The sequence below is a fragment of the Rhinatrema bivittatum genome, chromosome 13 (genome assembly GCF_901001135.1).
Source record: "Rhinatrema bivittatum chromosome 13, aRhiBiv1.1, whole genome shotgun sequence".
Classification (NCBI taxonomy): domain Eukaryota; kingdom Metazoa; phylum Chordata; class Amphibia; order Gymnophiona; family Rhinatrematidae; genus Rhinatrema; species Rhinatrema bivittatum.
Genome location: NC_042627.1, coordinates 68272551 through 68296228, shown reverse-complemented (window position 1 = coordinate 68296228; position 23678 = coordinate 68272551). Strand labels below are relative to the sequence as shown.

General features: G+C 47.8%; 1 protein-coding gene across 2 annotated transcripts in view; it reads right to left on the bottom strand.

Annotated features, from left to right (window-relative positions):
* The window catches only part of MFGE8 (milk fat globule-EGF factor 8 protein), a 49556-nt gene that overhangs the window by 21386 nt on the left and 4492 nt on the right, over positions 1-23678 (bottom strand). For both annotated transcript variants that reach the window (XM_029574769.1, XM_029574770.1), the window contains exons 2-7: positions 17441-17566; positions 14617-14748; positions 9445-9558; positions 8892-9073; positions 7626-7793; positions 1455-1599 (exon numbers count right to left, since the gene is read on the bottom strand). In XM_029574769.1, coding sequence (XP_029430629.1) covers positions 1455-1599; positions 7626-7793; positions 8892-9073; positions 9445-9558; positions 14617-14748; positions 17441-17566 — 867 coding nt within the window. The remainder of the gene's footprint in view (positions 1-1454; positions 1600-7625; positions 7794-8891; positions 9074-9444; positions 9559-14616; positions 14749-17440; positions 17567-23678) is intronic.

Genomic DNA, 23678 nt, shown 5'->3' with positions numbered 1-23678 from the left:
CTCCTTGACAGAATTAACCAAGAAAGCAGCCTCAAACGACGTTCACTGGAATAACGTCCATGAATTTAGTGCTGAACTGGGCTTGGTCTCGTCACCATCAACTGCCTGAGTGCAGTGAATAAATTCCCAGCAGCCGTCAGAGCGACGGACACAATATTACGTGGCGCTGGAGTAGCTATGAGCCCCTCCTCCACCTGCTCTGAATTGGGGGGACAATTTTAGGGGTTTTGGGGTGTGGATGGGGGATGTAGGGGGCTTGATTTTGGCAAGCAATTAAAGATAAAAGAATTGGGGGGGGGGGATTGAAACGTCGCTTGGCCACAATGCAATTATTTTATATATGGGAGGGGGGGAAGGTTGGGGGCATGCTGGGCCAAGCTATAATACATTTTTAGGGGGTAGGAGAGGGGCCGCTGGGTCACGGCTACATTTTTAAGCTTTGGGGAGGGGGTAGGGGGAGGGGGGTGCTGGCCCAGGCTACAATTATTTTAATATAATAGGGGTGAGGGGGATGAAAATGGCTACTGCTAATTTATCTTTTTTTTTTTTTTGGGTTATCCAGCTAAATTTAGCACAGCAAATTCCTCTGACCAGGCAGGCTCCTGGAATGCAGAGGCCTCTCCTCTTGTTTTAGGCCTTTAAACTTTAACTGGGTAACCTAATTCAGATTCAGCTTCTCTGCGGGGTGGAGTGTGGAGAAGGCCTTGGTGCTGATCCTGCCAGCTTCAAACATTTAGCCAGACACACCCGTTTAAATACCAACCCAAATATTTTTAGAAATAGCTCTGAGTCAGTAAAAATGGCAGGAGCAACAGGCCTGTGAGGCTTCAGTACTCAGGAGTGCGGGACAGCGTCTCGGGGGAAGGGAGTCGCGGCAGAATAAAAAAGTCCAGCTGCGTACAAAACGGTGTCAGTAAAAAAAAATAAAAAATTAAGGTTGTTGTGCAGTAAAAACCCGTTAAGACTGCCAGTAAAAATCTGTCAGGGGGCAAACTCAGATTGTGAGCCCTCTGGGGGACTGGGAAATTACCAACAGCACCTGAATGTAATCGGCTTTGGAAATAAATAAATACAGGTATTTTCACGAGTCGGCCACGCCGCCTAGGAGGAAAAGTTCATCTAACTCCGAGTCCCCCCCACCCAGTCTAACCTAACAGGTCCGGCTTTCAGGAGAGCCGCACTGATGTGGCCATGCAACACAGGGGAAACACGTTAGCACGCGAGGAGGACGCCATCGTCCACGAGGCTAAGCTGAATACACATGAAGGAAGAATAAATTTGCATTGTCATCTTGGCAGCTCTAGCTGGTTAGAAAGCATCGTGTTTGGGAAGCGCCGCGCTCGCGTACGGGTTACTGAAGGCTCATGCGCTTGTTAACGGATCCGACCTGCCGTCACGGCGACGGGCGGGGGGGTTTGCAAGCTCGCGGCGTTTTGTTTATATAGAAATTTTACCGTTCATCTCACAGCCGAAGACCTCGAAGCGCAGGGTGCAGGCCCTGTGGCAGGACACCGGGTAGACGCGGACGTACTGCGCCGTGATCGGAGGGTCAAACATGTTGGCCTTCATGCTGTCGTTGTCCACGTTTCCGGAGAAAACCTGCAGAGGGAGAAATTAAGAAAGAAAAAAAGAAGCCTGAGCGAGAGGTGGGGGGATACGGCTGGGGCGGCCGGGAGCAAACGGCGTGGGGGCCGAGGTCAGCCGCGGCGAGCCTGGCCGCGAGGAAACAGATCAGGGCGCTCGGAGGCAGAGCGCGAGAAATGCGCTAGGAATCTGGTGCCCCAGCCAATGAGCGAGCAGAGGGAGAAGCCCCTTTCCCTCCCCTCTGCCTGCACACATTCTCGTCATGCAAGGTCGCACGGCAGCGGCAGCCAAGCTCTGTCCTCTGGTCACCTCCACCTCTCATTTACTTCTGCTGCTGCTCCTTAGCATTTCTATAGCGCTACACGACCTACGCAGCGCTGTACAAACACCCACACAATAAAAAAAAACCAAAACGACAGTTCCTGCTCAGAAGAGCTTACAATCTAATAAGACGAACACGGACAAGAGACTCGGGGGCATTTCATAAAGCAAGACAATGGTTAAAAAAAAGAAGAGGAAAAAAAGTTAGTTAACGAGGTTAAAAGCAGACAAGCAGGGGTAAGATTTAAAAGCAGCTTCAAAAAGGTGGGTCTTTAGGTGGGATTTAAACATCTCCCTCTCCCCCTTGTGCTGCTATCTTTATTGTGCTAGCAGTCAGCCTGTCATCTGATATCCCTTGCCCAGCAGTGCAATGAATTCTTCATACAGGGAATCAGTATAGATCTAGCGCACTGGTTCCCAAACCTGTCCTGATGATCCCCCCAGTCAGTCAGGTTTTCTGCAATGAAGATGCAAGAGATCTCTGCATGCATTAGCGAGCCAGTGGATCTAATGGGAAACAGACGGGCTGCGGGGTCGCCAGGACAGGTTTGGGAACTGCTGGGCTAGTTCCTACATGAGGAACCATTTCCGTGTAGGGCGGGTGCCCTTCTGCCAGTTTGTTCTCCCAGTATGCCTGTGTTGTGTTCAATCAGTTTCTCTTCATTCAACGAATCGGCCTACAGATTCTTTTTTTTTTTATTTCCAAGACACTACAAATCCTGCAATTACAAGTCAGAACTGCTGACCCCACCGGCATGCAGGAGCTCAAGCGACACCTCTAGTGTGACTAATCAGGCATTGCCTGCTAAGCAGGACCCGTGCACTAACCGGGATTTGCGCAAGAGCGAGGAAAGCTGCAGAGACAAGAGGGAAATCCTCTTTTGCCATTCCCAGGCTGTAGAAGTTCCGGGGAGAGAGAAAAAAATCCCGCCGTCGAGGCGGAGAAAAACAGAGGGAAAGCTTTCCCCCCCCCCCTTCTATGGTTTTGGGGGTTCAGCCACCTGAACAGTAAAGTGCTGAAGGCCAGGAGATTCACAGGCAGAACCTCAGTGCTGGGATGAGTGCATTCTGGGTCTTGTAGTCATACAAATTTACCTGGGGTGAGCCCCAGAGAGTAAGCCAGGCCTGCTTAATGCCTCCAATTAGTGTTATAAAAGCAGGAGACTGCCACCAAATAAATAACAGTTTAATGCAGACAAAAAGTTCCAGAAATATACCCTGTGCAGAGGAAAGAGATATTGCTTCAAGCAAAAGAAAGGCGGATGTATAGCTAAGTCAGTCAGGAAAATAATGCTCGGCACGTGCTCTGCGTACCTGAAGTGTTTTAAAAAGGAACAGGCATTTCAACCTCATCGGTGCATCTTCCCAGTTTTTACAGAATTGGCCTTGGAACGTCCATTCTATTTCTGATTTCGTATAATTATTTACCACTCCTATGCCCCAAAAGGGGACTGAAAGCAGCTTGCATCATAAAAACCAATACAGCCCATCGGCAATTTTTAAAGGGGGGGGGAACAGTTATCGATGAGCGGAAAGTGGGGGTGTGAAACTTGCACACCCCCTCTACCCGTAAAAGCATGAGCGCACTTTTACGCACGGAGAGACGAGGCGTTCCTGGGGGCGGAGCAAGGGAGCGCACGTGATTTTGCTGGACAAAGTGCTGGCACAAATAGCAAGCGCAGGTCTGCGCGCGGACTTTATCCAACCCGATTCTCAAAGGGGAAGGTTTTTCCCCTCTGAAACCCAACGTAAGGTCTGCAGGTAAAAAGTACTCGCAGACCCAACAGTTCTTCTGCGCACAAAATCCTCTCTACATTATAAGAAAATAATAATAATTAAAAATCATTAACGCAGGCCTATCACACCCCCTACCCTGTCTAGGGAACGCGGCAGGCTGTAGGACACAGCTGAAAAAATAAGTCTCCCTCCGAATCAATGCAATCAATTCCTTACTACAGCAATAATGCAATCACTCCCAGCCTCTGAAAGGAACCGTCCGCAGAACTGAACGTATGCATTTAATTTACGCGCTCCATTCCTTACTGTATGGTTTCCTTCCCCCCATGTGATTATACGTCTGTTCAGTAAACTGCAGAGTGTGGGTATTTTGTTGGCCAAGCTACAGGAGGGGTCCAGAGAGGATCAGGGCGGACCCTGCTGGAAATTATACTGCAAAAGAAGAATCTGCATTGCTTGTCAGAGAGAGGGACCAGAGGGCTCCGGGTTCATGTTCCTCCACCCTTAACAGCAAGAAGCCGCTTCTAGATACCCTTCAGTCGGGGGTGATGCATTTCTTATTTATGGGGATCCTCTCCTCACTGCCTAAAGCACCCAGATGGGGGTTGCACTGGCATTTAGCGAACTACAAGAAGAATCCCATAACCTCCCATTAACTTATAGCCAAGTTTCAAAATACAGCACCGAATAGGTATGCAGAGCCTCGAAGAGATCCCAGACCTGCCACCAGTGCTAGCAAAAATGTATAAAAACAGCAAAATTAGCATTCTGCAGAGGTTTTTTTAAACTCAGTCTACCCAGCAACTTTTCCACAATACTATGCAAAGTAAATGAGCTGCCATCAAAGAAGGAAACCCACGCGGTCTCGGAAGGTCACGTAAATCATCAATTCTGAATACGTGTTATGTTGGCACAGAAAAAAAAGGCACCACAACCTGGTCCACAGCTTTGAGGCTAACAAAAAACATCTGCTGCATTAAAATGCTGGTGGGGCTTTGTACCCTTCAATGTGAAAAATAACTTGACACACAGGATTTATTTTCCCCTTCATCTGTCAGGATGCACACAGAAAGCTTGGAGGTCCATACTGAAAGGCATTTAGCCAGATAACTCAGACGTTAGTCAGCTAAATAAATATTTGGGCACATATCTGGCTGAATCCTAGCCAGCTAAGAAGTTAGACGGCTGGAATTGAGCTGGATACATTAGGGGCGTTCCGGGGGCGTAACTGGAAGGAGTTGATCTGGCCGAGTGAATTAAGTGGCTAACTCACAGGTCGATCCAGTAAAGTGTGCTCCGTCGGAGCGCACTGTCACCCTGCTCTGGACGTGTGTTTTCCCTTACCCCTTATTCAGTAAGGGGAGGAAAACACGCGGCCCAACCGCGGCACCTAATAGCGCCCTCAACATGCAAATGCATGTTGATGGCCCTATTAGGTATTCCCGAGCGATCCAGTAAGTAAAATGTGCAGCCAAGCCGCACATTTTACTCTAAGAAATTAGCGCCGCCCAAAGGTCGGCGCTAATTTCTTCCGGCGCCAGGGAAGTGCACAGAAAAGCAGTAAAAACTGCTTTTCTGTGCACCCTCCGACTTAATATCATAGTGATATTAAGTCGGAGGTCCCCAAAAGTATAAAAAAGTAAAAAAAAAAAAAAAAAAAAATTTTGAATTCGGCCCGCGGCTGTCGGACCGAAAACCGGACGCTCAATTTTGCCGGCGTCCGGTTTCCGAGCCCGTGGCTGTCAGCGGGCTCGAGAACCGACGCCGGCAAAATTGAGCGTCGGCTGTCAAACCCGCTGACAGCCGCCGCTCCAGGCCAAAAGGAGGCGCTAGGGACGCGCTAGTGTCCCTAGCGCCTCCTTTTCCTCGTTTGCACCGCGTCGCCTAATTTAAATACTGGATCGCGCGCACCGGCGAGGGGCCGGTGCGCGCGCCGGGAGAGCGGGCGTTAGTCCACTCTCCCACGGACTTTACTGGATCGGGCTGTATGGTGGGTACATAGAGCTGTCCTAAAGTTAGCTGGCTACATTCAATAGTGCAGCTGTACTAGTGACTACACCTCCAAAGTTATCCAAATAAGTTTATCCGGCTAACTTAGCTATCCAGACTGTGTCTGAATATGGAACTCGTGCTGTCTCCTTCTCTTCAGTGGTTATTGGACTTTTCTCCTACCTGAAACCCAAAAACACCTTTATGAGCTGCTCCACAGTAGGGGCTCAGAGATGCCACAGAAAAACTGTGACGCAGCTGAAGTGAAGTGGGACAGCGTAGAGTGATAAGAGAAGAGATATGTGCAAGCAGGAGAAGGTTGAGAGGTTTCACCTACCAGCTCTGCTTGGTGGTAGAAGCCAGGAGCTTGCAAGGTCAAACCCCTAAATGCTTGGTTGGAGAATAGGCTGTGCACTGGGGAGTACCAGTGCTAAGCAACTTTGAAACCCTTATGCTGAAGAGCCTCACAGAACATGGAACCTCTGTATTACCTACGCGAGGCTCTTCTGAACCTCAGCTCAAGAGTTAGAAATATTTTTATCATGCAGTACGTAAGCGGGCAATATTCAGAAGTTTTTAAAATTGCCTGTCACAGGCATGTAGGTAAGAGTACGCACGCCGTGCACATAAAAGTGGGCAGAATTAGGAACAGAAAGTGGGTGCAGTGATTGCACTTTCATTTCACCGTATCTTCTCTCCAGCGCATGCTCCCATGCAGGAGCAAGGGATTTGGATACAAAAGTGCATCGTGCGCACTGACCGAATTTTAAAAGGGAAACTGCAGGGAGCTTCCCTTTGAAAATTTGATTGCACGCTGCCTGCATGATTTCAAAATCCCTCTCAGGAATCTGCTTACAGTGCTTTACCTGCAGAAATGGCTTTGTACAATATTCCCCGCCTGATACGCAAGCAAACGTAAGTGCGAATTTTGCTGTTCGTGCGTAAGTTTACCTGGACTGAGTGCAGGCATTACGGGGGGAGGGGTCTGGATTTGCACACAGATCAGCTCTCTCAAAAGTATACCTATAAAATTTCCTCAAAAAATTACATTTCCCCGTGCGATAACAGCAGAGTCAGTGATGTGCGGAGGATAAATTTGTCAGGATAATCTTCAAATCGAACTTACGCGCATAAGTCTGCTTTGAAAATCGGTGTAACTTGGGCAGGTTTTTGACGCCTAATTTAGATGCGGGGGCTCTTACAAAATTACCTCCTCAATGTGGAAAAGTCAAATAAGGCCCTGAAATGATTAAACTGTGCCTGATTGGACTCTTTTCACACTGGGAAATTTGCCTCTCTCTTCTGTTCCCTTCTTGACCCCGCACCAGTGGACCAGCAAGTGGCCTCCAATACCACGACCTTCATCCACTCGTGGTCGGAGACTTCTACAAAACTAACTTTTGGTTGAGTCCAGTGGGCTCGGTTTTCAAAGGGTTTAGTTGCCTAAATCTGAGTTAGGAGTGTAAATCATCCCTTTGAAAACTGACAAGGGCTGAGCTTCGAAATGTAAAAAAGCGACCGGCTAGGAAAAGAAAGTTCCAGCACTTGGCACCAAACGTATAAATCTACGAAAGTTAATTGCAGGTCTGAAATTTATTTTTCTAAGTTTTAGGAACCTACATTTAGGAGAATTTTCAGTCAAAAACTTGGGCATTGAAGTCTGGCTGGAAACCGCACCCCTAAATGAAGCGGCAAGTACTTTTCGAAAATTGACCCTAGAATGCTGCAATGCCCCTTTAAAAAGGGAAACAACAAGAGCCAGAGTTCCCAATATAAAAATAAACACTAATTAATCTCCACCCCCACCCTGCCGACTCAGTCGCTCACCATGCTTAGTCACTGCAATTCCGCTACAGAAATATCTCAGGACACACCTAGGACTGGGAAGAGCCCACATGCTGCAGGGGGCGGAGCTTCAAGAGCGAGCCAGAAGCACCACTGGCTTCTCCAAGCTGCCTCAGCTGCAAGGCGGCTTGAATATGCCCCTCACTTACCCCAGGGCCCAGCTTGTCTTTGGAGTGCCCTTCCTCTCTGTAGAAGGTGAACTCGTGCCCGTCAAGACTGTAGGCCACCTTGAAGGATCGGACATACTCTGCCTTGCCCACCCGGCTTGCTCCCTGCGTGATGATACCAGTCAGCCTCATCCTCCTCTGCAGGTTGACCTGTGGGTTTAAAAGAGAAGCAAAGCAGTTTGCCAAAGTCAACACTGCCAACGAGGAAGCAGAGAACCATGATCAGAAAGCAAGAATTTCAGTTTGTTGATGGAGAGAAAACCAGATTAAGAGAAACAATCTGTTTTCCGTTGGGTCTTTGAAGCGAAGAGATAAACATACCTTCCGCAAAGGTCATATGAAGAATTAGCCACAAAGATTAGTTCAGGCTTATCATTTATGGCGTCTTCTATACCACAGTCCACATCTAGAACCTGCTATTATACAAATGCTTTTTAACACTAGGACCGATTTAAATTATATTTTCTACTGCAGATTAAGATTAGAGTTCTGAGATTTCATTCTTTCCACTTTGGCTAGACGAAAAGCCTTTTTTCTCTAATTTCACTAGAGACACCAATTCATCTTGATCAGCAATCTTGATCCTCAACCCCATCTCCAATTCTGCTCTTCACCCACAGGTTGGATCACAATCATTGATCAAAAGAAGAGGAACCCAGAACATTGAGGGAGACAACCCAGAATTGTACCTTTGCTTTATGCTCAGTTCACCGAGATCACAAAAATGAAAAAAAATCAACCAGCAGCCAAATATTCTGATTAGAATCAGGAGTTAGCGTTGCAAAATATTTGACTCGCCTCTAAAACAGACAGTTCCCTACGTCCCAGAAGGGTGCAGTCTGGGGAGGAGGAATAGCCTAGTGGTTAGAGCAGTGGACTATGAACCAGGGTTCGAGTCCCGCTGTCGCTCCTTGTGACCTTGGGCAAGTCACTTTACCCCCCATTGCCTCAGGTACAAAAACTTAGATTGTAAGCCCTCCGGGGATAGGGAAATACCTACAGTACCTGAATGTAAACCGGTGTGATATTTCGATTGAGATCAAATGTCGGTATATAAAAATAATAAATAGAGAACAGGTATTTCCACTTTGTAGAAACCTCTGGAAAGTGGAGTGCGATAATTTCCCAGTATAATGGGACAGATAAGAAATGGAGAATCACCACCAGAGGAAATCCCTGCAGGAAAGTGGAAAACGGGGAGGGAGTATATGACATCGCTCTCAAACGTTAGGGGAACCGATGCAATACCTGGATCCAAGGGCTTTTGTCGTAGTAGCTCGAAGTCCAGGCGTTTACAATTCCTTTGTTGTTCAGTCGAGCGAGCTCAGGCCCCCAGCGCTGGAGGCCCAGAAACGCGTAGTGCACGGACGTTGCCGAGAGCTGGGAATCGGCAATGGCTCCGCCCTCCATGCCCAGAGCAACAGCACAACCTGGGGGGAGGGGGGGTAACACGGAGGAAAATACAAGGAGAGAATATGGCAAGGTGAGAGAAAACATTTTCAAAGTTCCTGGACCAAGTGAAATCTTTAAAAAAAAAAAATCTTTTGCAGTAATATTACCCTTTCATTAAAAATAAAAAAAAAAAGCCACATCTCCCTCCGAATTTGTTCTGGACTCCTCAAGGCCAGACTCCCTTAGAAGAAAGATCTTCTGCATAACCACCCGAGCCTGAAAAAGCCGCCCATTCGCTGCTTCTGCTGACCGATGAGACCCCCCCATATACCACGCAGGCACCATGGGGGAAGAGTCAGGACTGACGGGTGATGTGCCCGGCCGCTCCCAGGTCCCATTGAGTACTTACGCAGGTGACAATTCTTCCCAATGAAAGGGGACGCACACTTGCAGGCGTAGTCGGCATTAAGATCCTGGCAGGTGCCTCCGTTCTGGCAGGGAAGCTTGGAGCATTCATTCATATCTGGACAAAAAAAAAGAGGCAGGGAATGAAAGATACAAGTTAATTCTCGAGAAGCGCTATATGTGCGTGGATATAATTTTACACTGGTCCCGGATGGACAGAAAATGTTACCACTTTTGCTGTACTCGCTGGCAGAAATGCTACCAAGGAACCAGCTAGAGGTGCAAACAGAGACGTCTCCCAGCATTCATACTCAGCTCATTGAAAAAAAATAAAATAAATAATCCTTAGGAACGAAGAGTTATGAAGTGAGAAGACCAAATGCAAGTAAGATTTAAATTAAATCAATGCACATGGGGCGGAACGCGTAAAACGATGAAAGTTCTCCGCAGCACGGCGCTTCTGGCAGGGCCGGCGTTTCAGGCAGTGCGCCTGTCTGCGTTTCAGCCCACGGGCCGTGGCACAGGACCCCTCCGGAGGCTCGCCCGTGAGCTTAGCTATCTCTCTCTCTGCACAGGCGTACGAAGACCTGGTCGTATGCACAGGCGAATGGAGTAGGACTGGAGATGAGCACCTGGTGACGCTCTCGCTTTGGTTGATTCACCTCAGAATAGAGCTGGGAGAGGGCTTTTACGCATTGCTGGTTTTAGGGGTGGCGTTGGGTGGATATATGTCTGGGGTATAATGTATATATTGTGCATGGCAGGGGGCACAGCGTGCATAATATGCTGTTTGGGGAACTATGTTTCTGGAACATCGCATACGTTGATTCATTGTGATCCACTCTGGCATCTTTGATGGAAGGGAAAAAAAAAAAAAGAGACAGCAAATGGCATGTAAGAAGTTAATTAATCAATTAACACTGAAGATGGACAGTAAATGGGGGATCCTTGGTCAGGAGTGTTATCTGTACACGGGGAAAGCGATTTCCAAAAGTCTACCCGTGTAAAATCACCTTTGAAAACGGCGCCTGCAGTACCGGCAGCGCGTGCCCTTTTAGAAAGGAACCGAGGGCACGGGGGGGGGGGGGGGGGGGGGCGGGGAGGGGAGTTTCGTTTTGAAATCCCCAGGGAGCCCTTCACCACGCGTGCTTTATACTTGCGAGGCAACCAGAAGGCCCATGTTCAGTCTCTGTCCAGATAGCAAAGGCAGCCAGCTTACATTAAAGGCTTATTCAATGGCGCGGCCGCACTACTGAATACAGCCGGCTAACTTTACCCAAACGGCTCCTCGGCCCGATCAGACCTAGCCAGCCAGTTACGCCCCTAACTTAACCGGCTAAATTCTAGCCAGCTGAGTGCCCAAATATTCATTCGGCTGGCTAACGTCTGAGTTATGCCACTCTCACCCCCCCCCCCCCCCCCCACTGCTTCAAACACGAGTCCAGGGCCAGAGGTCACGACCTCTGTCAGGAGCCCTGCAATCATGGGTCCTGAATCCAGCCATCGGGTGTAACCTTTAGGCAATGACCATGACTCCTTCCCCCCAAACCCCCACCCCCGGGAGCTGTGAGCGCTGCCTCCGCAGCATCCTCAACCCCAGCCGGCCTGGGAAGCGGAAGGACCCACCTCGGAAACCAAACCGGGGAGATTCCTCGTGGCAATGGGCGGCAATTAGCGCCCGAGCCACTGGGGGGGCCGGGCGTCCCCCGAATCTGCAATAGGGAAACACCGCGAGGAGTTCCCTTTGAAAATTCGCTTGTAGGTCTGTGGGTGTACTCAGGAGCCTGCAAGCAAATTACCCCCCCCCCCCCCCCCTCCAATCAGAAATATCTGTGCCCGCAAAAAAAAAAGAAATGCATCATTGCTACATGGACATAGCGAGTACCGAGAGTTGATGTTAAGTCCCAGGGCTTCCCGAAATCCTGCTGCACTAAACAACTTTCCCCTGGACACAAAATGGGAGACGAGCGAGAGAGAGAGAGAGAGCTCTGCTAGCGAAGAGGAAGCAGCAAAATACCAAATCATTTCTACAAGGTGTCAAAATCTGGATCCCCGGAGAACGTCACACTTTGCGCTCCCAGCTTCAGGGTTTGGTCCTGGGTTCTGCGCCAAGAAGCCGCAGGAGAAGCAGAAGATCAAGAGGGAGGGGCTCGCGCACCAGATTTAATCGAGCGCACAACACGGCCCCCGAGACGACCCAACCGATAAGGGGCAGAGTCTCAGTTACATAGGGCAAAGCACGGGTCTCGCTGCCGCCTGGTCAATTTCAGCCCCTTACCTGCACCCGCTCGTTAGGGCTGCCAAATGTGCCCGCTCCTTATAAACAAATTCCTTTTCTCTTAACGCAAACGAAAAACAAAGTCTTTCCTTCTGATCTCTGAGGCTCAGCATTTTCCATTACTCTTGCTCAAGGCCATTTCCTTGTGTTTGGGCAGCATGGATGAGCTCCTCTCAGAAACGACCTCTGAACTCTGGCGGGGAACCTGGGCCCTACTTACGCTAAGAAGCCTTGGCGCGCTATCGGTGGGACACTGACAGGCGGCTGCGTCTGATCTCTTACCACGCCCAAGCGTGATGGCAAATTGCCGTGGTGCGTTTCTCGCTCCGCCCTATTCTACCGACGCAGGTCTGGCAGATCAAAAAAAAAAAAAAAAGGGTCAAGGAAATCCACACCACCCTTATTAAAAAGAAAAACTTATCTAGAAGTTTTAAAAAATGTATTTGACATTGGTTAAAATGCCCTAAATATTCCTCCGATCTGTCAGGTGGAGCAGGCACCGATTTCTCTTGCATTGTTTCTTGCTCTGTAATCTTTGCTGGAATGCCTTAGGGAGTGGGTAATCATCCTATCCCCTCCCTCTAAACGCCCCCCCCAGATGCTTTCTATAAATAAGTCTCCTGTACATAATGCCCTCCTTGTATATATACATCCCTACTATATCTCTTGTTAATTTGTACAGCTTACCCTTGTTCTCTTCCCCCCACCTTCCCTGATACCCAGTTCTCCTATCAGTTCATTGTAAAGCCCAGTTGGCTACTTTTATGTTATATGGAAACCGATATGATGTTCCCCGAACGAATGTCGGTATATAAAAATTGCAAATAAATAAAATAAAATAAATAAAATTCTGTTCCAACTAAAGCCAGATTGGCATTTATCAGGAATATAAAAAGCAAAGAGACTTAAGGACTTCTGTTTGAAGAAATACAGTAGAAAGAAAAAGGGCACTTTCTAGTCTATTTTAGAACATTTACTGGTTAAAAGTAACCAAACAAAACTCAGCCTGTACCGTATTTTTAAGATCTGCAGTTTCCCCGACTGCTTTGTGTTCTTAACATTGCATGGGCAGGGCAGAAGCGAGTACGTAAAGCAGCCACGTTACCTTCTCTCGGCAGGGTGTCAGGGGGCATCACTTGGGGGCTGATCTACTAGGTTACGAATGTTTTTGCAAGAAAAAGATTGAGAGTGCTGCAAGAAAAAGAAATATGACCCCACTGTGTTACCTGCTTGTCTCCTGGACAGCGATCTAGCGTTACATTAACACCTCCAGGGTGAGCTGAAACACGGCACTGACTGCATTCATTTCAGATGTGTTAGATGTGCTCAGAGCCAATTTCCAGCACTAAGCACCAACTGAAAGCACCTAGTGTAGTCAAATAAATAGCAGTCCTAAATGTAGGTGGTTAAGTTAGATGCATGTTCAGTCTAAAACTCAGCTGGCCTAAGTTCAGCTGAAATTTCATTTTATTTTAGGCGCTAGATCAGGCACCCAGACATCTGTGAAAATTGACCCCAAAGCCATTTGCTAGGGTAAGATTGCTGGACTGAAAATTGCCATCCTGAACTGCAGCTACAAGTAGTATTTGTAAGTTTCAGAGCATGTACTTTTAGCCACAGGAAAACGAAGAGGCACAAGTTTCAAATCACGAAGTGGAAATATCGTACTAAGCAAGCCGACACCAGTCCGCCTCTAAATTCCACTCCCTAACCCCCAACTCTAAAATGTTGGTTCCACCAATTTAGAAGTTCCCGTGTGTTCAATCCCAGCATATTGTGTGCCTGGTGCAGCCGACGCTGCAAGGCAGGCTTCTCTTGGATCTTGAATGACTGAGGCTTCTGCCGTTTGGGTGTGTCTGATTTGCTGGAGCGCTGCTGATCCCCCCCCAGACGCAGGCTGAACATCTGCAGAGAGAGTGAATCAGCTCCCAGGTATTTGCTATGACTGAGCTTCTGTGAGTCACGCTGGCAGAGCATCAGCTCCAGATCTGGGACTCTGCCCAAAATGTCTGTGTTAGGGTCGCTCTGGATGTTAAAAATACGTTCTTGGCACAGCTGCAAAACGTCTCCTAGCTAAAGGACTGCTCCTAGAATATACAATTTGTTCTTCTGACTAATAATTTCCGGGTTTTTTTTTTTTTTTTTTTTTTTTATAATTCAAATGTGGTCAATTTTAGTTTTCAAGAATTTTGGATCCTGGAACCAGCAGGAGCAGTTGTAAATGCCAAAAAAGAGTACCCGTAGAAAAACAGAGGTTGTGAGACAAAAACCCAATCACCTAGATCATAGAAACCAGAAGCTGGACTTCCCGTGCAGTCAGTCCAACGTCAGTTGTAATTTATTATCCCATCATGGCATAAGTGATTAGAATTGATCTGTACCCGACTGTTCTTTTCTCCTTCAGAACAAGGCACGTTTCTGATGGCCTCCCACAAAGAGTATTATCAATGCACCTCGGTTCCTAAACCGCTCCGCGGGCCCACAGAGCGCTTCATCCTGATCGCGGTCCCGACCCGGCCCAGTCTGGCAGGTCACCACGCTGCTAAATGATGCGACGGCTTTGCGATGTACGCACGGCTCATCCCAGCATCATCCATGCAGGAAATCGTTCTTCCTCCTTGTTGGTTAGAACATTTTTTTTCCCTACAATTTATTTACTGTGAGGCCGATATTCAGCCGGCAGATAAGATTAAAAATCGGACAAGTCTGCCTGCTTAACTTTGCCCAGACAAACACTCTGGCCGGTCAGTGATGGGGAAGGTAATTTCAAAACGAGTCGGTCTGTCTGGCTAAACTCCCAAGGTTATCCAGGCAAACCCTCTGAATATGGACCCCTTTTGAAAGTAAAAACCCATCAGGCTTAACCCCACTCGACACCAAGTAAAGGGAGTACTTAACTGTTTTGACAGTGCATCCCCTCGTATCCTGGGGGGCATTTGCACACATATTCAGTAAACGCATCCCCCCGGCGGGAGGTGGTCACCGGCTGGCACTCCCCGTTGTGATGGCACGGATTCGGATAGCAGGGACCTGGAAGACAAAACAGGAGGCAGGGGAAAAAAAACAAAACCCCGCAAGGAACAAGTTAAATATCTTTTGCCAAACATTGTTTGACTGTTTTATTTCACAGCTATCTTTCCAAGGTCATAGTAAGAGCCTAGCATGCATTATCCCAAGGCAGAGCACTGGAATTTCAGCGGGGGCTACCCTGTTATTGTCCTGTTACGTCTATTCCCTGCTTTATCAGCCCACAAGATTCTCCACATTCACGGTTAAAAGTAACTAACAATTAAACAGCACAAAGTATAAAACAGTGTACAATATAATCCAACAGACTGCCTGGGACAGTGTGTGAGGGGGGGGAGAGAGGAGAGGAGGGCCGTCGGCTTGTGGGCGTGGGTGCTGGGGAGGGAAATGGCTGAAGGTTGCTGAAGCCCAAGGTCTCTGGCACAATACCCCCCTCCTCCCCCTCCTCTCATATTTTCACACCTCGCAGTTTAGCAACTCTTACAAGGCCGCAAACCTTGCTCAGTCCAGCCGTTTGTCTGCGTGCCGCCGTGTGGAAGGGAAGGTTTCACAAAACGTATTTATCCAGGCAGAAACGGGCTGAATAAAAACCGCCCTGTTCGAACGGCCAAACGTATCTGCGGCTGCCGTGGTGTGCGTGCTTGTAGGCGTTCCTGCGGACGCGTTCAAGCCAGGGGATGGAAACAGCGTGGCGCGACTTAGATTTCCGAAAGCGATGGGCAACGACGCCCCTCCCACACACACACAAACAGCAGGTGCAAAATACGCCGCTGCCTTCAGAAAATCTACCTCGCGCTTGCTACATTTCAAAAAGAAAGAAATAAAGGCGGGTGCTTTCTGTTTGAAAATGCAAGGGAACTCCTGGTGCTGCCAGCACCCGCGCAGTTTGTGGGAACGCGCCCTGTATAATTTGGGTTCGGCACGTTCTGCGTGGTTACCGAGATTCTGCCACCGCCTTTTAAACATTTCTTTTCAGGCTCTCTCTCCACATCCCCGACTTTCCTGCCCATGCCAAGAACACTGCAAACCCAGTCCAGCTTCCTCCCCCCTCCATCGGCCAAAATGCAACAGCGCCCTAGAGACCAAAATACCTGAAGTCCAGTCTCCTTCTTACCTCCTGCGTTTGTGAAACTGCTCTTTCTCCGTGAATGGACATCAAAGGAACAGCCGAAGCCTTGATGGTGCTAAAGATGCGACTCCAGTCTCAAACCTTTGGTAACCTGACCCACTCTTCTGTCTCTCTTCAGTCTCTCCTCCTTCCTCACTGTCCTGTTGCCAAGTCCTTTCGCCCCTATACCCCCAAATCCATTCTCCTCCTCCTCCTCTGTCATCGCTTCCTACACCTCCGCTCTCTTGCCTTTATTTTATTTATTTATTTATTTATTTAGGATTCTTATATACCGATATTCTTGCATGATATACAAATCATGTCGGTTTACAATACAACAGAACAATCGCAGCATAGGCGTTACATTGAAACATAAAATATAAAATACAACAGAACAATCGCAGCATAGGCGTTACATTGAAACATAAAATATAAAATACAACAGAACAATCGCAGCATAGGCGTTACATTGAAACATAAAATATAAAATACAACAGAACAATCGCAGCATAGGCGTTACATTGAAACATAAAAACATAGGGGTAGATTTTCAAATAGCGCGCATAGGCGTACTTTTGTTGGCGCTCCAGGCGCCAACAAAAGTACACGGGATTTTAGTAGATACGCGCGGAGCCGCGCGTATCCGCTAAAATCCGGGATCGGCGCGCGCAAGGCTATCGATTTTGTATAGCCGGCGCGCGCCGAGCCCGCTGCCTACCCCCGTTCCCTCGGAAGCCGCTCCGAAATCGGAGCGGCTTCCGAGGGAATCCTCTAACGCCCTCCCCTCACCTTCCCCTCCCTTCCTCTACCTAACCCACCCGCCCGGCCCTGTCTAAACCCCATCCTTACCGTTGTCGGGGGATTTACGCCTCCCGGAGGGAGAAGTAAATCCCCGCGCGCCAGCGGGCCTCCTGCGCGCCGGGACGCAACCTGGGGGCGGGTACGGAGGGCGTGGCCACGCCCCCGGACCGCCCCGGGCCGTAGCCACGCCCCCGGACCGCCCTGGGCCGTAGCCACGCCCCCCATACCCGCCCCCAAAACACTGCCGACACGCCCCCTAAACGCCGCGACGACCGGGCCCGCCCCCGACACGCCCCCCTCGGAGAACCCCGGGACTTACGCGAGTCCCGGGGCTCTGCGCGCGCCGGTAGGCCTATGTAAAATAGGCCTACCGGCGCGCAGGGCCCTGCTCGCCTAAATCCGCCCGGTTTTGGGCGGATTTAGGCGAGCAGGGCTCTGAAAATCCGCCCCATAGCGTCTAATAACATATAATATAATACAACCGAACAATCGCTGCTAAGGCATAACATGAACCTTAGTGTCTGAAAGAATATAAATATGCAAACATATGTACAAATGCTAATATAGCATAAGGGGGGTCCTAAAGAGTAATGGCACTTTAAAACTTGATGCAAAATAATCAACATTCACATGATCCAAGGGAGGTTAGGGAGGAGAGGGGGTGAGAATAGGAAGGTGTTGTTGGGAGGGCGAAAGATAAACAATGAAATTACAGGCCTCTCTTCCTTGTATGGTAGCGTTTTGTTTTTTTTTCTTCTCTCTGGGATTCAATAGTTCCTAACATACCTTTCTCTGTCTCGTTACAGTCTATGCCGGTGAAGCCATCTGGGCAGACGCAGTAAAACGTGGAGCCTCTCGCACCGCTCACGCAGGTGCCGCCGTTCTGACACTTGTTCACGCTGCAGAGCTCGCCTGAAGGAAAAAGAGAATCACAAGCATACCAATGTAAAACAATCAAGCGAGCTGGAAGATAACCCCCTCTAACCGGCCCTATTATTGCACCAGAAATAGGGCCATACCAAGTCATAACCAACAGATCAAAATACGAGATCAACGTGCAGAAAGCTGGGTTATCATTCAGGGTGATCCAGAGAGGTATCATGCTCCAGAAATGAACTGGAATACCTCCCCAAATTGAGAAAATAAGTGCAATGCTTGTGGTTTTTGATTAATCTGTATCAAGGGCAAAAATAATAAGTCATAAAACCCAAAAATCATAAATGCTTTACACTAGCACAACAAGAGCACCTGTCAGCCCCAGAGAATTCTGAAAGGATAATTATACCCATAAGAGGTAACTATTCAGCCGCAGACAACAGTGGAAAATCATCAGCCGTGCAAAAGCCGTTATTTTTCTGAAGATACAACACAAACCTTCTAGGGGCTACCACTCCAAGGGAAGAGAAAGATGTATCCTGGTAGAAGGTACAATGATGAACAGTGCACAGCAGGATATTTAAAGACATAGAGAGCACCTAGAATATTTTATTGAACTAATTTAAGTGGCCAAAACCTGATACAACATCCACGATTTCTCTAGTATTTTTTGGGACCATTGTGGTATATCCGATTGTACTCAGCTAGATGCATACCATGAAATGCTGCCTTCTTGTATTTAAATAATAGAAGTACTAGGGGGCATTTCATGAAGTTAGCAAGTAGCACATTTAAGACTAATCGGAGAAAATTCTTTTTCACTCAACGCACAATAAAGCTCTGGAATTTGTTGCCAGAGGATGTGGTTAGTGCAGTTAGTGTAGCTGGGTTCAAAAAAGGTTTGGATAAGTTCTTGGATGAGAAGTCCATTAATGGCTATTAATCAAGTTGTCTTAGGGAATAGCCACTGCTATTAATTACATCAGTAACATGGGATCTTCTTAGTGTTTGGGTAATTGCCAGGTTCTTGTGGCCTGGTTTGGCCTCTGTTGGAAACAGGATGCTGGGCTTGATGGACCCTTGGTCTGACCCAGCATGGCAACTTCTTATGTTCTTATTTGTAACACGGATTTCTTTTCATAAATTAAAACCTTTGTTATGGTGCTGTCAAGTCATTCTGTGGTCATGTAACAATTCTGATGACTTTATTACGTGGGAGCTAGCATTTCAGGTACTGGCAGAATCAAAAGTAAACAAGGCAACGGGACCTGCCGGGCTCCATCCCAGGCTACCGAAGGAGCTCGAGGTGGTGCTGACCATACCCCTCACAGGTCTGTTCCACTTATCGCCGGAAACAGGAGAGGGTCAAAGAGCCTGGGGAAGAACAGGAAGCAGAAAAACAACCGACCCGTGAGCCTGATATAAACAGCAGGCAAAGTAACAGAAAGAGCACCGGCGAGAACCGAGCATTACCCGAAGCTGGAGGATAACGGGATCCCAGGCAAACAATTTCACAGAAGGCAAAAGATGAGATAACCAGTCTAGCAGATCTGGGGAGTGCGGCCTGACACGGTTCCACAAGCCAACGGGCTGAACAAGATGGGAGCGGGTGCAAGAATTATAAAAGCTGGGTTAGAAACTGGGCAGTCAATAGGTTATAAACAGGTTTCCTTCAGAAGGGAAGGTGACCACTGACCAGCAGGGCGCTACAAAGGAATCGAAGAGAAAAAAAGACGTGCCTGTAAGCACAGAGGTCAACGTTAACGCATCTATCCAAGCCCTCAGTCAGGCCAACCAATCGGTGCAGTCGAGGTCCTACACAATATCACACATCTTAAGAAGTTTCTGTTCTTCTGAGGTCTCAGTGATTGCTATAGGTGGATTCTCCTTTGTTTTGTTAATAAAAAAAAAAATTGAGCTGGCAATAAAAATCTGGAACACTGTTGGTAAAAAATAATTTCACGAGATAACAGCTGTGCACATGGAGGTCTGAAGGAACTAAAGACACATTTTGTAGAATAAAGGAAGGGAAGATGAACAATACTTAAAGTATTCAAATATCTTGCAGGCTTTAAGGTGGCAGCTTTTTTTTTTTTTTTTTTTAAATCTATATATATATCTATATATATATATATATATATATATCACAAATGTCAGTCTGTCTGTCTGCCCATCAGGCTTTTTGGGGAAATTTAGGTAGGATTAAGGCCTGAAATTCGGCACACCTATAAGATCATTAGCTATGGCCTACAAAAATCTATAATTTCAAAGCGGCATAAGCTTGGGGTCCATGGGTGAATTTTCCACTAATATTTTCCCATCGAAGCGTAAAACTGCTCTCTCCCGATAGGATTAGAGGTTCACACTGCACCCGCAACAGCACACTTTCAGCCGCATTCACGTGAGGCGTTCCTGCGAGGGAGTTTTGGGTGGGATCGGAGAATAACACACATACATTGTATTTTCAAGCCTACAGGCATTATTTTCAGATGAAAATCTACCTGCAAAAGAAATACCCACGGTGGGCTTCAAAATGAAAAGCAAGCACAGATATTTTTTGAAACTAGGGGCAAAGTCCATGGGTAAAACAAGTAACCGCTGTGATCTTCTTTTGGAACGACGGTATATAAAACACTTAAATAAATAAATGCATACATACATACATACATACATACATACATGCATACTCTTGGGCTATGTTCAGGCACAGATTTAGGCATAAGCAACACAGCAACTGCCTAGGGTGACAAATTTGGAAGGCACCAACTATACAGGCCAAAGAGAAGCCAGCTTCGGCTCACTATAGTGCCATGAGTCAGAATGGTTTCAAAGGGGCACCCATCGTCATAGCTCTGCCTACGGCTGCCAAGTATCTTTTCTAGACCAAGGAGAATCCAGCTTCTGCTTCCTATAGCACCATGTGCCAACATGGCTTCAAAGGGGCACCCATCATCCTGGCACTGCCTAGGAGCGCCAAATATCCAGGCCAAAGCCAGCTTCTTCTCACTATAGTGCCATGTGCCAACACGGCTTCAAAGGACACCCATCACCTTAGCACTGCCTATGAGTGCCAAATATCCAGGCCAAACCCAGCTTCTTCTCGCTATAGTGCCATGTGCCAACATGGCTTCAAAGGAAACCCATCACCCCAGCACTGCCTATGGGTGCCAAATATCCAGGCCAAAGCCAGCTTCTTCTCACTATAGTGCCATGTGCCAACACGGCTTCAAAGGACACCCATCACCTTAGCACTGCCTATGAGTGCCAAATATCCAGGCCAAACCCAGCTTCTTCTCGCTATAGTGCCATGTGCCAACATGGCTTCAAAGGGCACCCATTGCCCCAGCACTGCCTATGGGTGCCAAATATCCAGGCCAAAGCCAGCTTCTTCTCAATATAGTGCCATGTGCCAACATGGCTTCAAAGGACACCTATCGCCTTGGCACTCCCTATGGCGCCAAATATCCAGCCAAACCCAGCTTCTTCTCACTATAGCGCCATGTGCCAACATGGCTTCAAAGGACACCCATCATCCTGGCACTGCCCATGGACACTACAATCTTAAATCTAGCCCTGGCTTTGTTCCAATGTGGACAATCTTGAAATTTTCCAGTTCTTACCACACACCAAGCAAACTTTCCAATATTTACCAGAACTCCACTGAACCTGTGTTTTTTATTTTCTGAGTTAGGAAGAATTTGTGTTTAGCACAAACATGCTAGTACTTAGCTTTCTTGACATCATCAATTACATTGTATCTTCGTTGCAAAGTGGTGGAAATACATAAAATGAAAATACAGAGGATGACGTTTAACATACAGAAGCGCGCATACCTAGTTAGTTGGATTTCTCGCTCTTTTTCTTATAAACTTCCTCCTGCAGCTTTATCTGCTCTGCGGGATTACAATTCAGCAGGCCTGAATATCATCACTGATGTCGTAAACGACCACTCCCTCTCCCCAGCCTTTCCAGGCACATAAAACACTACTGATGCTAGTTTAGGAGCAAGATGGTGTACTGGACATGGCCCAGAAGCAAGGGGTAACAGAATGGATTAGACGCCAAAAGGTAGTCCAATTTTGAGCTGTATTTGAATGGAGATGCGATCTTATATATGTGCCCGACTTGGGCTGAGTTTCGCCCCACATAGGGGCTGCCTGAGTCGGGCACATATATAAGATCGCATCTCCATTCAAATAAAGCTCAAAATTGGACTACCTTTTGGCGTCTAATCCATTCTGTTACCCTAACGGCTTTCTTAGACAGCCTACCCTCCTGTTTTGTCGGTCCAGAAGCAAGGGGGGGGGGGGGGGGGGGTACAGTCTTAGTGCATAGGGGAAAAAACTTCTTATACTCCCTTCCCATCTGTGAAATTATCCGACAGTACCCAATGGTCAACAAGTCCTTCAATCTTCTCTTCCTTTGACTGAGTCATACCTACGAGTCCATGCCCTGGTATTAAGAAAGCAGTGTCCCTCGAAAAGGTATCTTTAAAACAAAAGAAGCTTATTTTCCTTTCTAGGGTTACCAGCAGTCAATGGAACTTAAGAAAAGAAAACACACAAAAATGAATGAATTCACAGGAATCTCACAGCAAAATAAGCAAATATGCTTTGCAGTTTCTCTTCCTCTCTTAGAACTCCAGGATGCTAACCTGCCTGGTATAAGTTGCAGAAGCTTAGGTCACGTCCTCAAATGATGATATTCAGTATTTACAGAGTTCTCGGGAAGCGCTCTGGACCAGGTAGCGGGATGGGTCAAGATGCACTTGGTGTGCAAGGTTCCCCCCTACGTGGCCAGGCGGCACTGCCCAAGAGTCTAGTAGGGGACAGAGAGCCGCAGGCATGGCCTTGCAGGAAACTAGGTATTCGTGCAGGCCCCACCAGAAAGGGCTCCTCCAAACTGGGGTGCAGACAAGGAGAACGATTCCCCACCCCTGGCTCTACTCCCGCCAGAACATCACTCACAACCCACGCGCACAGGCTTACACTGAACCAAGCTACACTCACCCGAGAGGCCCCAAGAGCTGAATTTGTCTGCCTTCCTGCCGTACTCTTAGACAGCGCAGCATTGTAGCACCAGTGCGCGATGCGAGACAAACATTAGCAGGAGAAAGGAAACTAAACTGACGTGGTTCTGGTGAATAAAGATTGGTATTTCCGAGTCAATGATCCAGGGTTGCACTACAAGCCACTGGAAAACTAGGAATCAGAGGAGGTGGTCTTAACCCCTGACTTGCTGCTCCGCTGCAGATTCAGAAATCAGCAGCTGGATCCCATGCAAGTTGGGATAACAGAGGTTCATCTGCAGCCCAAGCCAATCTCAGAGCATGCTGCTAGCATGCTTCGGCTGAACAGTAACTAAACTGCTTGCTTCTGGTGGCATTCGAGCTTTCAAAAGCAGAACTGGTCATCTCGAGAGTTGGTTCAAAGGTTTCTGGTCTGGAAAGAGGAAGTCAAGAGAGTTCCCCAGCCAGAAGGGATCCTGATTGAATGGGCCTGCAGAAGAGCAGATTTCAGAGAGATTGATTTTGCTCCCAACGCCTGGTGCAGGCATACGTGCGGTAAATTGCACTTAAACACCACGTGGGGTTAGAGAGTGGAGAGGGAAAGGGGGTGGGGGAGGCAGAGTGCCACTGTGGCACCTCCTCAAAGCTGGCCTGGCGCCCCTAAAGCAAGACGTAGCAAGTGCCCCTTGTGATGGATGCTTGGTTCTCCCTGGCAGTGGCCTTTGCTGCTGCTGCTACTTAAATACGGGCGGGGCCTGATGGAAATGACTCGAGAACCCAAGGTCGAAGAATCTCAGCTGGGCAGACCGGACGGGCTAATTTACTCTTTTGCTGTCATTTACTATGATACAGCCAGGAGAAGGCCAAAGGCCTAAGGATACACATTTTATTAATTTAAATTTCTGAAATGCCTATCAAAAAAAAAAACTCTAGGTGATGTGCATTTAATCAATAAATGCAATGCCTCATACAAGGGAGAAAGGAGAAAAAAAAAAAGGCTCAAATTAGAGCTCAGGTAAAGCATGCTAATTCCTTTTTTTGTTGTTTATATTCTGCTTTTTGACACTTTAAGTCACCTTTCTGTAACCCAACAGTGTTTGGTAGGGCGTTCCATGCAATAGAAGCTGCACGTGAAAAATC